Source organism: Myotis nattereri (assembly GCF_964212035.1).
Source record: "Myotis nattereri genome assembly, chromosome: 1".
In the NCBI taxonomy this organism is placed as follows: domain Eukaryota; kingdom Metazoa; phylum Chordata; class Mammalia; order Chiroptera; family Vespertilionidae; genus Myotis; species Myotis nattereri.
This window is the reverse complement of record NC_138075.1, coordinates 43,953,158-43,967,797: the sequence shown is the minus strand read 5'-3', so window position 1 is coordinate 43,967,797 and position 14,640 is coordinate 43,953,158. Positions and strand designations below refer to the sequence as shown.

The window sequence follows — 14,640 nt, the reverse complement described above, 5'->3', positions numbered from 1 at the left end:
GGAGGTGTCTCGGTCTCCCAGCAGGGCAGTCCCTCTTAAAACTGGCTTGAGTTCCCTTCAGAGGGAGCAAACTTGGTTTCTCAGATGAGGTCAAGTGCAAAGCGAGCTGGCATCCTCTCTGCCCCAGCTCCGCGGGGCCACCGGCCTGAGCCTGCACACCACCTGGCCCTGGCCCGGCCCCATCAACTCGCAGCCTCCTCGGGAGCCTCACTCCAGCGCTTTGGGCGTGGGGTCCAGGCTGGGCTCCCTTCTGCGCTTGGCACTTTTGAAGAAGCCGAGCTGTGGGGAGGCAAAGGCAAAGTCTCAGGAGTGGGCAGAGTGGACAAGGCCTAACTCCCCTCCCTTGCTGTCCCTCCACTAACCCTCTTCAGGCGTCTTCCCTCGAAGGCTCCCAGAATACCCAGCTCAGGACCATGAGTACCCTCTGTCCCTCCCCAGCTCTCTTTGGGCCGCTTAACTGGTGAGGGGGCACTGGAGCAGAGTGAATACAGCCTGGGTCTGGAGGCAAGACGCCTTGCCCCAGGTAACACTTCTCTGGGCCTCCCTCACCGTATCTGTAAGAGAGGCAGGCTGAGATCAGGGCTTCTTACCCTGAGGCTCAGTGACAGCGCAGGGCTTTGGCTGTGTAACAGCCTGCCTTTGTTGGAGACATTTTGTGGTTGTGCGCACATGCTTTTTTTCTGATGAGAGGAGCCCTAGCTCTCCCCAGGTTCTCAAAGGGGCCTACAAAAGGGTGGAAGCCATAGGTAGAGTGCCCTCTGGTGGCCAGTCAGCCTGCGGTGACTGGCTGGGTGCTGTGGCAGCAGGCAAGTTCTGCGAAGGAGGCTAGGCAGGTGCCAGCTCCCATGGGGAGTAGAACATGGGGACTGGCCACAGAGCCCAGAGCCCAGAGGTTGGAATCCCAGGCATGGGCCAACCAGCCAGGATGCCCCCCCCCCCCCGCCCGTGGAGGGGCCTCACCTTCCACAGTGCCAGGACCAGCAGGGCCAGCAGCAGGAGGCCCCCCAGTGTGCTGCCCACAATGATCCAGATGGGGATCTGCCAGTCTTCTTGCTTGGAGATCTCAAATGTGATCTGCAAGGGGAGGAGGGACACCAGGGGAATAGATTAGTGTCCTGGGGCCTGGGCTGGACCCAGGAGACTGCTGGCCCCTGGCGGGAAAGCTGTATCCATGTCCTTAGGGAAGGCTGCTGGGGGGATGATGGGTGGCATCCAGCCTGCAGAGGCCTCAGAGCCCCCAGCCCCTGCACAGTGGACACCTGAGTTAAGTGGCCCAGGTGATCCTACCTCCTCTTTGAGACATTTTCTGCCTCTTGTCTTTGCTGCTTCCTCAATCATCTCCCAAACTTCTAAATGTTGGCATGTCCCCTGGTTCTGCCCTTGGACATCTTCTTTATCTACAGTCACTCCCTGGTGAGCTCAGGGCTGACTTACATAGTGGGTACAGTGGGCATGGTGCCCAGAGGCCCACAAACATGATCTTACTTATTTTTTTAAAAAATGTTTTTATTGATTTTAAATAGAGGGATAGAAACATAGAAAGATTGATGAGAGAGAAACATTGATTGGCTGCCTCCTGCACATCCACTACTGGGGATCCAGCCTGCAACCTGGGCATAGCCCTGACCAGGAATTCAACCAGTGACCTCTTGGTTCATGGGTTGATGCTCAACAACTGAGCCACACTGGCCAGGCCTAACTTTTAAAATTAGAGGATATCAATGAATATAATCTAGCCTGGATTATATTTGTCTTTATATGTATACAGTCATAAAATAGTAATTAATTTTTTTTTTTAATGGAGGAAGAAGCCCCGAAAGCAACTGTCCAGGGCCAGGGAAGTCCTAATGCAGCCCTGGGCGAAGTCATTCAGGGCTTCGACCATCTATACTCTGACCACTCTCACGTTTCTATGTCTACCTGGACTCTCTAGATTCATATCTGACTGTCTACATGGCCTGCCTGGCACCTTTAACAGGTCCCAAAGCAAACTCTTGATCTCACTCCTCACCCTCAATCCTGTTCTTTCAATGTATTTCCTATCAAAGCAAATGACAGCAGCGTCGTCCTTCCTTGCTGTTGCTCAGGCCAGAAACCTTGTATTTGTCCCAGATCACATGAACTCCATCAGCAGTCTGACTGTTTTACCTTTGAAACACCCTCTCACTTCCAGGGCTACCTCCTTGGTCTGAGCACCCTCATCTCCCAGCTTCTGCCTCGCCTCCTACAGTCTGTTCTTTTTGTTTTTTGTTAATCCTCACTGAGGATATTTTTCCATTGATTTCTAGAGAGTGGAAGGGAAAGGGAAAAACACACAGAGAGAGAAACATCCATGTGAGAGAGACAACAACCTAGGTACGTGCCCTTGACTGGAACCGAACACACGACCCTTCAGTCCACAGGCTGATGCTCTATCCACTCAGCCAAACCTGCTAGGGCCTACAGTCCGTTCTTGGCATAGCATCCGGAGAAAGACAGTTCTCTGCTCTGCTCTGCTCAGAGCCTCCAAGTCTCCTTCCCGTCTCACTCAGAGTAGAAAAGTAGGGTCCTTGCCCTGGCCTGCAAGGGCCTACCCTCTCTGGCCCTGCTACCTCCCGGACCTCTTCTCCCACTCCAGCCACCTGGCCTCCAACATGCAAGCACACCTGCTGTTGGGCCTTTGCATTGCTGTTCCTTCTGCTGGCATGGCTCCTAGTCCCTGTCAGATGTCACTTTACTGGAGAGGCTTTCCCTAATCTCCCCATATAAAATAGTGTCCCCTGAATCTCCATGCTTATATGCTTGCGTGTTGTTGTTTTTTTCAGACTTCATCATCACTTGATGCTGTATATACAGGGGTGGGCAAAGCAGTTTATAGTTGTTCATATGGAAAAATATATAATAATGAATAATATAAGAAACTTTTGCATACTGACAACTGTAAATCTACTTTTGCCCCCCTGTATTTATGTTAATTGCCTTTCTTCCCACGGAAGGTCAGCTCCAGGAGAGCAGGCTTTCCTTGATTTGTTCACTGCTCTATCCTCCGAGCAGGGCCTGCCTGGGCCTGGGACAGAGCCAGGGGCTCAGTGAACATGTTGAGTGACTGACCGACGGCACCCCTGCACAGCATGGTGGGGTCCTGGCTTGGCCACTGAGTCACTATTTAACCTGAGGCAAGTCACTGCTTCCCTGCTGCCTTATCTCACACAGCCTCAGTTTCCACACCTGAAAAGTGAGGGTGTGGGGACACACATCAAAGATAACATGTGAAGAAATTGTTACAATACCTGGCTCATAGTTAGGGCTCAGCAAACCATAGGTCCCTTATATGTTCTTTCCATCCCTGCAGGCTGGACCTTGCTCTGCCTTCCCACCCCCGGTCACCTAGCTGTGACCTGAGAATGTAAGCCAACATGGGCTTCATTATTGCTGGATTTCAGAAAGAGAAGTGAGGCATCCAGAAAGCATAAGAAGGATTTGGGGTGGGGGCTGGGAATGGAAGGAGAAGGATAATTCATTTGAGAGACATGAACTAGTGTGGAGAGAGGGGCAGTTTGTGTGTGTGTGTGTGTGTGTGTGTGTGTGTGTGTGTGTATGCCTCTTCTCTCTTGGTCACCTGGAAAATTCTAACACATCGCAAGATTCAGTTCCAGTGTGCTGTCTCCAGAAAGCTTTCCCTGGTCTGGCCACCTCCCACTCCAGCACCTGTGCTCACCCCCAGATCGAGTCCACGCTTTGCTTCCTTGTTCCTTTGCATCCCCTAGTAGGTCTGAGTCATAGAGGGGACACCCAACCAACGCTGAATGAATGAATGAACAAATGAAACCGCTCCTGGGGTGGGGCCCCTGAGTGCTGCCTCTGGGCTGTTGCACCTGCTAGCCCTTCGCCTGGCACACCCACCCTGTTTGTGATGGGTATCTGTGTGTTTTCTTAAGAGCTGGCTTCTAGCCCATGTCCGCTTTGCTCTCCAGCTTCTGCTGGGGAAGGGACTGGGGCGGGGGGGGGGGTTTACTCAGCATCTGGTATTGAACGTTCACCTGGAGCCCAGGCTGGCAGTTTGGGGACACGGCCAGTGGAGGGCAGCAGTGCCCCATGCCTGAGATGCCTCTATCCAGAGGACTGAACTTTTCAAGACACAACTTCTCATTTTCCCAGCTGAGCACTGCACAGAGCCCCATCCCTTTCCCGAACTTTGATTCAAGCCAATTTGATCTGCTTTTACCCAATACAAGTGTCAATGCCAAGACATCTCATCCATTGGCCTTCACCAGTTCACCAGTTCAGTTCATGCCAGACTTCTAAAGCACAGGTCACATGGTTTCATTAGATAAGAGGTGCGAATGGATGGGGGTGAAACAGGTGTGGGATGGTCATTCTAGGCTGCCAGCCTGCCCGAGGCAGCCTCCCTCTGCTGGGCCACGAGCCCGCCAGCCAGGCTGCCATGGACTCCAGTTTCAGGTTCCTGTAGCGTCAAATACACAGGTTCCCTCCCTCCTCCGCCCCATGGGCTGTTGTGCAGAGCCTGGGGCACCCGTGGCCTCGGCAAATGCTTCTGGCCCCCTGTCCTCTTTTGCCCCCGAAGACCTATTTGTCTTGCTTTTCTCTCTCCTCTGATGCTGCACTAACGGCTGGCATGTCTGTCCATCTCTCGCTTGCAGGAACACACGGTAGAGGTGTAGGAAAACTAGGGGAAGGGGTAACCCTTACCAAGCTGGCCCGGCTCAAGCCCAGGTCTGCAGGGTTCCCAGGGGCTCACCTGGCGGCTGGGATCCTCTTCTCGGAAGATGAAAGGACTGTGGAACTGCCTCTGCACGGCTGCGTGGACCGTGATTTTCATCAGCTTGTACTTGAGCTGTATAATCGGAGGCCTTGTCGGAAGCTGGCCCCTCCCCGTGCGAGACTCCCAGCACCCACCTTCTTTTCTTCCCTTCTCCCCGCTAGCCTAGCCCAAGTGCTCTACTTACTGCCTTTAGGGACCGCAACCACAGGTTCCCCAGCAGGTGGAAATTGATTTCCTGGTTGGGGGCCAGCCGCACATGGCAGTCGATGGAGACTACGTCAGAGTTGCTGTGATTCTGAAAGAGAGGTGGGTCTCGGGGAGTGAGCAACCAGGCTCTGGGGGAGCGGTGGCAGAAACCTAGCTGTGACCTGGGAATGTGAGCAGAAGCTGGGCCGCCAGAGAGATGGCTCAGCTGCACTGCTGGACCAAGTGGGGCTTTGTTCTTTGGGGAGAGGGGCAGAGGACGGGACGAGGCGGCGGTAGGGGACACGTGGTCTGGGGCTGCCAGGGGGTGGTTGGAGGACAAGGTAAGGATGGCATATCTGATGCTGCATTTGAAGTTGTGCATATTGGGTATATTCCAGGAACAAAATTTTGGTTCAGTGTTAGGGAACCTATAAATGTCATCACCATATAAATAGATTAAAGGGAAAAAGTAGATGATTACTGTAACAGATGCAAAAAAAAAAAACATTTTAGGAAATTCAACTTTAGTTTTTGATAAAAGCTCCTGGGGAACTTCCTGAATCTGAATAAAGGGTATTTATAAAACCCAGCAAGTATCGTATTTATTAATGAAAAATTAAAAACAATTCCTTTAAAATTAGGATCAAGACAAGACTGTCATCATTTCTGTTTTTCATTACCCTGGAGGTCCTAGCCAGAGCAATAACACAAGAAAAACAATTTACACGGCTTGAATGCTAAAGCTAAAGCTATTATCATCAGCAGATGGTATCATCCTAATAGAAAACCCAAACAAATAATCAAATAGTTAGAAAGTATTAGGCTACAGTTATTTGTATCACTCTTTTGCATCCACGTCAACCCTACCCAACCCCAAGTCTTCAGTAAAATGCACTACATTCAAAAAATGCTTTGTGTGAAGCACTTGTTCGGGGAAATCAGATGAAAACAGCTAAGGTTTTTGTCTGGGTCAGGAATAATGGAAGCATGCACAGAAATAGGTATCTGGGGACAGAGGCAGCTGCGAGGATATAAACCTGGAAACCAGCAGGTGTCTTAGGGAGGGCTTTGGGAGTTGAAGCTGAGCTGCCTTTCATTTCTGGTGCAGGGAGGCCCCAGTTGAAGTCGGTGTCTCCAATACAAGTCATGTATGTTCTGCCCCCATAGCAATGCTCCATCTGGCTTCCTCCCCTTCCCTCTGCTTATCTGTATCCAAAGGCTCTTTTAGGCTCAAGTGCAAGGCCACTAGCTCTGTTCTTTCTTTTTTTAAATACAGTTTATTGATTTTTTTCAGAGAGGAAGGGAGAGGGACAGACAGTTAGAAACATCGATGAGAGAGAAACATCGATCAGCTGCCTCCCGCACACCCCTCACTGGGGATGTGCCCGCAACCAAGGTACGTGCCCTTAACTGGAATCGAACCTGGGACTCTTCAGTCTGCAGGCCGACGCTCTATCCACTGAGCCAAACCGGTCAGGGCAGCTCTGTTCTTTTTTAAAATGATTATTACCTTTTGATCCTCTTCATCCATTTTCCCACTCTCACCCCCTGCTTCTGACTACCACCAATCTTTACTCTGTATCTATAAGCTTGATTTTTTAAAAAAAGATTCCACGTATAAGTAAGATCATACAGTATTTGTCTTTGTCTAACTTATTTCACTTAGCATAATGCCCTCAAGGTCCAAATACATTGTCCCAAATGGCAAGATTTTTTTCTTTCTTATGCTGAGTAACATTCTATTGCGTATATCTATCATCTCTATCTCTATTTCTCTTTCTCTATCTCTATCTCTGTCTATTTCTATCTCTATCTCTATCTCTATCTCTATCTCTATCTCTATCTCTATCTCTATCTCTATCTCTATCTCTATATCTCACAATGTCTTTATCCATCGATGGACACCTACGTTATTTCCATATCTTGGCTGTTGTCTGCAGTGAACATGGGGATGCAGATATCTTTTCAGGTTAGTGTTTCCATTTTCTCTGGCTGTTCTTTTACTCCAGTTTGCTCCTGTTGTCATTCTTTTGCCACTCATCACAGCCTGTTCCCTGGCTTCGAGGTGCTCATTCTGTGTCTCCTAGAGATGGTGAGCTCACTGAGGGCAAGAAGTCCCTTTTCCTTATTGCTTCCTCTTGGTGTGAGGCTGGGCACATGCTCAACGAACTCTTACGGACAAACTATGGGACAAGGAGAGAAATAGCCCCGGCTCGGGCTGCACTCTTCCTCCCCATCCCCGCGGCTCGGTTTGGGCGGCACTCACCAGCTGTGGGGTGCGACTCAGGTCCTCCTCCATCGGGGCATGGCGGTACTCGGTGCTGTTTCCCCAGACGTTACAGGACGTGCTCACCTGCAGGAGGCATAACAGCCACTCCACAATCGGCACGCCCGACTCAGCATCCGGGTGTCCCTCCTCCTCCGCCAGAGAAGGCCCAGCGGGGCGTGGTTCTGGGAGAAGGAGCTGGGGTCTGCGGGCTTGGGACGCTCCTAAGGGTATGTCTGTCTCCTTCCGGCCCCTCCCCTCAGCCAGCTCCTGAGGGCAGTGGTACCTGGTCGGTGAGGAAGTCCCTCAGCATCAGCAGCCGGTTGCCACTCCTGGTGGCGACGGGCACGGTGATCTTCATCATCACCCCGTGGATGGGGAACAAGCCCAAGTTTTGGATCTGTGGCCCGAGAGGGAGAGGTGTGGGTGCTCCAGCAGCAGCTGGGGGAGGGGAGGTGGAGAACAAGGTCCCCAGCCGGGCCTGGGACACAGGCCCCTTCAAGCCCCCTGGCATTTTCACTGTGGAAGCTTTGGGGCTCTGCCAAGTCACCCCGGGGCTGCAGGGACCTGAAAGGGGTGGGCTCCTGCAGTGGGGGCGGCAATGAGACTGGAGAGCAAGGGTCACGTCTATTTTCAACTCCTCTTGGCTCTGGGGGATTTTGTTGCCTGGCACTGGTGGCCCCCTGGGGGTGGAGATGGTGACAGCAATTAATTTTTTATGAGAGAGATCATTAATTAGTGAAGAATATAAATAGTGAGTGTGTGATAGTTCACATTGTAGTTGACACATTTGGTGTTAGAGCTGCAATGGTAACAGGAAGGCTTTGGAATCAGAAAGGCTGGGAATAGAACCCAGGGCTGCTGTCATGTATGAGCTGTGGGTCTTGGGCAGGTTACTAACCCTCTCTTGGGTGAGCCATCCAGGTCTCAGTGAGCCTGATGAGCAGTATCCAGCTGTCAGCCTGCCTCTGACTCACACAGCATTCAGAGGTGGGGGAGATTGCTGGCCCACCGTGGCAGACACTGCTAAGTTGCCCCCTAATTCTCCTCTCACCGTCCTTCGTGACAGAAACCACGACAAAAAGCTTCTGACAGCTAAATCACAACGTTCTGGACAATGAGAGGTGACTGGAAGTGTGAGGAACTGCCAAGGAGCTTATTCCTGCTCTTTGTCCCTTTCCTGTTCCCTGGAATGAGGACGTGATGGCTGGAGCTGCAGCCTTCTTGGACTGTGAGGTGAACTCGAGGCTGATAATTGCATGTTGAGGATGATGGAACATGAAGAGAGAAGATGCAACCCTGGATGACTTTGTGAAGCTGCCAATTTGGACTCTTTTACGGGAGAGAATAAACCCTGGTGTGTTTAGAGCACTTTAAAAACATTTTAAAAAATTATGTGCAGCCACGTCTAATTTTCACGGATACTGATACGTTCTCTCAGACCAGCCCTGCTATTTTCCAGAGGAGGACAGAGGCCCAGAGAGAGGAAGTGACTTGCCTAAAATCATCCAGTGAGTGGGTAGCAGGGTTAAGGTGACCCTGAGCTCTAGCAATGATTTCTTTCTTTTTTTAAAAATTAAAAAAAATTAATTTCAGAGAGGAAGGGAGAGGGAGAGAGAGATAGAAACATCAATGATGAGAGAGAATCATTGATCAGCTGCCTCCTGCACGCCCCACACTGGGGATCAAGCCCACAACCTGAGTATATGCCCTTGACAGAAATCAAACCCTGACCTGGTTCATAGGTTGACGCTCAGCCACTGAGCCCCCGGGCCGGGCATTAGCAATGCTTTCTGATTCCTCCCCTCCCAAGTGGGGACCCTCAGCTCCTGCCCTTCACTCTCTTCCTGGCTCCCCTTGAGCCTTACCTTGAAAATGCAGTGGAAGGGAGGCCCAATGCCATTATAACTCTCCAGGGAGCTGTTGGGCTTGACTTCGTAGTGGCTCAGACTGCTGCTCCTGCAGGGACAGAGGACAGGGCTGCGTGACTCGGTCAGTATTGGCTAGGTGGGTAAATGAACGGAAAGGGTGTAGGCATGGGCCTGCCTCCCCCTAGGCCACAAAAAATAGGTTTCTCCTTTTGCCCATTGGGAACACTGCGCTAGGAAGGTTTCTGAGGCTCAGCAGGAATAAAAGCTGACCTCCATCAGCAACGTCTGTCTGGTGTGTGGGATGGGCACGAGCCAGAAGTGCCAGTTATTTGCCATCCCTGCCCTAGACTCTCAGCCTAGGGCATGGCCTCTTTTGAGCGTGAACTTGCCCACTGTGCACCATTCCAGCCTCTAGTGGTGATGTGAGAGAGCCTGAACTTTCTGTGTGTTTGCTGTTCTGTCCAGATATCTCCATCTGCCTGGGCGCTCTCAGACGACAGGCTGGGCTGGTGGCACACCAGGCGTGTGGGCAGTGTGAGCAGCTGCGTAGGGAGGAGCGTTTTCTCACTGACGGTGTTTAGAATTGCTGGGGCAAGGTGTAATGAGAAGCAGAAGCACTTAGCAGGTTTTATTACTATTTTAAAATTCTCCACAGATCATGCCCTCCTTCTTGCCTACACCTGGGTGGATACCGCCTGCTGCCCCGCTCTCTCCATTTGACCTGCTGAGAGCTCCCTGGGGCCAGGCCTGTGCCTCCTCCTTCCTCTGTTTTATTTTTTTTTAAATATATTTTTATTGATTTCAGAGAGGAAGGGGGAGAGAGAGAGAGGGAGAGAGAGAGAGAGGATGATGATGCGAGAGAATCATCGATCAGCTGCCTCCTGCATGCCCCCTATTGGGGATTGAGCCCACAACCCGGGCATGTGCCCTGACCAGGAATCAAACCGTGACCTCCTGGTTCATAGGTTGACGCTCAACCACTGAGCCACACAGCCCGGGCCTCTGTTCTCTGTTTTGATACCATCTCCCCACCACGGATGGGGGAGCTGTGCTCTCTGACCCCCCAGGGGCCCACCTGGCTCCATCTCAGTCCCTTAGCACTGGGGGCCGGCTTCTGGGGCCTCTGACCCTATCGGGGCCCCCGAGAGTAGCCTGTCTCAGGCCTCACCCACCCCGCCTCCCTCCCGGGGCCCTGGCCCACCTGGTGAAGAGGATGTCGGCCTCATACTTGAGGTGGAAGCGCAGGAGGGCCGCGTTGTCTTCCTTGGTGCTCTCCTCCTCGTCACTGTCACTGCAGGGAGAGCCAGGCCATGGGGTCAGACGGGCCTGCCCTCCCTCTACCCGACCGCCGCCCCCCCCCCTGGCCCCCCCCTCGTGCGCGCTGGGAGGGGAAGGGCTGGGGATGCGGGAGCTGATGACCTCAGCTTCTCCTTTTTGTATGGTTAATACATTCATACAGGTTCCAGGTGTACGATTCTATAACACATCATCAGCATATTGTATTGTGGGCTCACCACCCCAAGCCCAGTCTCCTCCACCACCCCTCACCTCCCCTTTACCCTCTTCTACCTCCGGCCCCCTTTTAAGTGCAGCACGTCCGGGCTGGTGTGCCGCCGGAAAAGACTTTGGATGGAAGCTGGGAGGACTATGTGGGTGTGGCCACTCATTGCGAGCCCTGCTCCCAGAGCCCCTCAAGGGTCAGAGGGCAAAGCCTGTGCTGTGGGCCCCGAGGGCATCGCCCGGGGGACAAAGGCTGCCTGCTCTGTCCAAGGAGGGAAGACAGTGGGGTTCCCAGTAGAGCAGGCTGTTTATCCTTGGGCTCCCCCTCCGGGCGGACGCGTGGGCACTCCCACAGGTTGGCTTCGCTGCCTTGAAAAGGCCGGAGAGTGAACGTAGGAGACATTTGGAGGGATTTTTTGCCAAATGTGCTGCCCTTTCCTGCACCATGAACAGGAAAGTAATTTCAGAAATAAAAAGGTGCGATTTCCTCTTGTTACACACCCTGAGCTCTATTCCCTGCGGGAGCCTTACCCCTGACAGGGGTTTTACTCAAAAGGGGATGGTGGTGGGTGCTCGGACACTGCACGGTCCCCTCCCGCACAGGCCTGGCTCACCAGCACCCGCCGCTGTGCAGACACACTGCACAGGTGCACCCGCCGCTGTGCAGACACACTGCGCAGGCGCGCTTGTCTCCCGTGAGAACAGGTGCGAGGACACACTGCGCAGGCGCGCTCGTCTCCCGTGAGAACAGGTGCGAGGACACACTGCGCAGGCGCGCTCGTCTCCCGTGAGAACAGGGCGGAGCTTTCTCAGAGCAGGAAGGGCCTGAGGGGGCCTGAGGGTATCCCTACATTTTACAAACTGTCTCGGGTCACGTGAGAATTCCACCCACATGCACAGTTTGACCACAGACATGCTGGTGGCTGACCTCCAGTGCTCTCTCCGTGACCTCTGACTTGGGTGTGACTGAGGATATGTCTGTTTGTGAGTGTGTGTGTGTGCATGTGTTGGAAGGTCAGTGTTTGGGTTGCCTTCAGTGTTTGTTTCTCAGCAAGGGAAAATTCACAGGAGGGTTTGGGCCAGTTTCAAGGCTGCAGAGTTGCCTCCCTTCCCACACAGAGAATGTAAGTCTGTGAAAAAGAAAGGAGTGTTTACTACCCACCCACACAGAGGGATTCACCCTGTGAACCCATAGCAAATTCCCTGGGAGGGAAACAGACAGACAGACAGACCTACACAGAGTAAGGGAGGCTCTTTTAAAAATGGAAACATTTCAAAGAGGAGAGAGGTGAACAGGACAGAAAGAGCCCTGGACATAGAGTAGGACACTAATGTTCAGCTCCCAGTTGTGCTGTGTGTCGTTGGGAAATTCACTCAACCTCTCTGAGCCTCCCTTTTCTTACCTGTAACTTGAGGCGGGGTGGGGAATAACCCCTGCTTTCCCTATCTTAGGGGCTGCAGTGAGGACTGACTGAGCTATTATATGCACAGTGCTTTAAAACTGGTTTTTAGACTGCTATATAGAAATAATACATGAAGATAAAGGTATTATTTATATCCAAGCAGCCCAAGAATGAATGGTGGCCACTGCAGGCAGCGGGTGGCCCTTATTTGGGGACTGACCAGGACCCCACCCCTGTTGGGGCAGTTGGGGACAGGGCTTGGCGGGAGACTCAGTGCGGGGAGGGGCAGAGCAGGTGTGCAGGAGGGAGAGCGAGCAGCCAGGCCCTGACCTGCCGGCCGTGAGCTGGACCTCCAGGTGGTGCAGGAAGATGGATTTGCTGAATTCGAAATCTAGACGGAAAGCCACCTGCAAGGAAGAAGTCACTGGAGCTGGGGTGGCTGGGAACTGCGAGTCTAGGCATTGCCTGGACAAGCCCTGACCCGCCCTCCCAGCCCCCTACACCTGAGTAAAGGCCTGAGGCCGGTGACGGGGACACAGGCAGTCAATGGCTCCTCTGGAGGGACTGCCTGACGGTGGGGCAGCCCCCTGCCCGCCTCCTCCACTTTTGCTTTTAGCTACAGGCAACTGGAAGGCAGCAAGCCCAACTTCAGACTCTCTGCAGGATTTTCACGGGAGGGCTTGCTGGCGAGAAGGGGAGCTGGCTGTCACCACGCAGCACAGCCTGTGGGGGCCAGGCACGGCGGTAGGACAGGCCTCCCACCCCTCGTTCTTGCGTGTGGTGGGCTGTGGCCTGAAGAAGCATGATGGCTGCCTAGGGCCACCCAGAGGTTAATAAGCACCTGCCTCCTTGTCCAGCAGCCCTCTGGCCACTCTGATGGCCCCGTCTTGCTGCTTCCCTTGGCCTTTGCCCAGGAGTGGGCCTGGGTCCCTGACGATGGCCCTCTGACATCTGACCCTCCTCGCTGCCTTCCTGTCCTCACTGTGGGGAGGGCGGGTGCTGGGGCTTTGCACAGACCACTGTGCTCTTCCCAAGCCTGACCCTCCTGGAGTTTCCCCAGGAGACCTGGGGTCCCCTTCTCCCAGGGAGCCGCAGGGTGAGGAGCTTGTGCTGTGTGCTGCCCCCCCTCAATCTAGAGCTCCTGGTTTGTCAGAGTTGCACCCTGAAACTACCATCTTGACTTGCAGTTCCTCTGAGGAGGTTCTTTTCTAAGGAGCCCTGGTTCCCACCTTGCAGACCCTGCGCCTGGGAACCACTCTGTTCTCTGGCTGGCTCCTGCCTTGAGCGCCTCCATCAGGTCCAGCTTTACAAGCAGCTTCGCTCAGCCCTTCTCTTGCTCCAGAACCCTCAGTGGCTGCCCACTGCCCAGGGGTGATGGGCAAACGCCCCCACAATCTGTAGTTCTCCTCCCCTTCCCCTTGAATTTGCTTCTCTCTCCACGCCACACGCCTATACTCGTGTCACATGCACTTTGAAGCACTGGTAGGTGCTTGAGAAATGTAAATTTTCTCCCCATGCACAGCCCCGAGACAGTGGCTGGGTATTTAGACGACTTGTTAGTTTAGGGCAGTGGTTCTCAACCTTCCTAAGCCGCGACCCTTTAATACAGTTCCTCATGTTGTGGTGACCCCCAATTTCATTGTTACAAATTGAACATAATTAAAGCATAGTGATTAATCACAAAAACAATATGTAATTATATATGTGTTTTCCGATGGTCTTAGGCGACCCCTGTGAAAGGGTCGTTCGACCCCAAAGGGGTCGCGACCCACAGGTTGAGAACCGCTGGTTTAGAGGATTTAAAGGGTAGTGAGACAGTGGCTGAGGGAGGTGGGGTGGCGGTGAAGGGGCTGGTGCTCTCCATCCCTCCCCTGCCCTCCTTTCTGCTCACTTCCATTTCTCTTGCCTCCCTGAGCCTCCCAGTACCCGCCCTGTTGCCTCCCCAAACGGGCCCCAGCCTCACCTTGGCCTTGGCCCGGAAGAAGGGGTAGCTGACATTGCAGACTTTCTTGTGGAGTCTCCTCTCCTCGTTCACACACTCGATGCTGCCGTCAGAGTCCTCCTGTGGGTGGGTGGTAGGGGACACGGGGGCAGCAGTTAGATGGGGCCTGAGACCCAGGTCACCCAGGTCTGGGGCACCCTTACCCCCCACTGCCCACTCTGAAGCAGCAACACAGGCCCTCTGATGCTGGGACCACAGGTATGCTGGAGGCTCAGGTGTGGCAGTGATGGGGACACTCTCAGTGGTGCTGGGTTGTGGATAGAGGGGTTCTGAGCTCCTGTGCACGCCTTGTCATTCCCTCTGTATCAACCCAGGACTCAGGACTCATCCTGCTTACGGGGAAGGCGGGGGGACTGAGGCCCTGAGATGGGAAGTAACTGGCCGGTGTTTGGATTCGAAGGCTCTCCAGTCTGGCTGTCCCGCCTCCCTCTGGCTTTGCAGCCCTTCAGTTGGCCGCATGCCTTTCTATCAGAGGATTGCAAAGGATCTCTGTGAGCCAAGAAATGAGGCTTTTGGGGTCTCGCATGACTTTGTGATCCAGAATAACAGTGGGTGGGATATGGGCTGACTCCCGTGGGGAACTGTGGGGATTTCTCTGAGTCTATGCCGCCTCCCTCAGGGCTGGCTGCTCCCTTGTCATGAGCCCCCTG

At 53.4% G+C, this 14,640-nt stretch overlaps 1 protein-coding gene across 1 annotated transcript in view; it reads right to left on the bottom strand.

Annotated features, from left to right (window-relative positions):
- Positions 1 to 207: 207 nt before the first annotated feature.
- The window catches only part of ITGA11 (integrin subunit alpha 11), a gene marked incomplete at its 3' end in the record, with an annotated part of 126,261 nt that continues 111,828 nt past the window's right edge, over positions 208 to 14,640 (bottom strand). The window contains exons 21-30 of the mRNA XM_081113329.1: positions 13,952 to 14,050; positions 12,319 to 12,395; positions 10,287 to 10,376; positions 9,083 to 9,173; positions 7,501 to 7,614; positions 7,215 to 7,301; positions 4,947 to 5,057; positions 4,739 to 4,834; positions 961 to 1,074; positions 208 to 279 (exon numbers count right to left, since the gene is read on the bottom strand). Of these exons, the coding sequence (XP_080969455.1) occupies positions 208 to 279; positions 961 to 1,074; positions 4,739 to 4,834; positions 4,947 to 5,057; positions 7,215 to 7,301; positions 7,501 to 7,614; positions 9,083 to 9,173; positions 10,287 to 10,376; positions 12,319 to 12,395; positions 13,952 to 14,050 (951 nt within the window). The remainder of the gene's footprint in view (positions 280 to 960; positions 1,075 to 4,738; positions 4,835 to 4,946; positions 5,058 to 7,214; positions 7,302 to 7,500; positions 7,615 to 9,082; positions 9,174 to 10,286; positions 10,377 to 12,318; positions 12,396 to 13,951; positions 14,051 to 14,640) is intronic.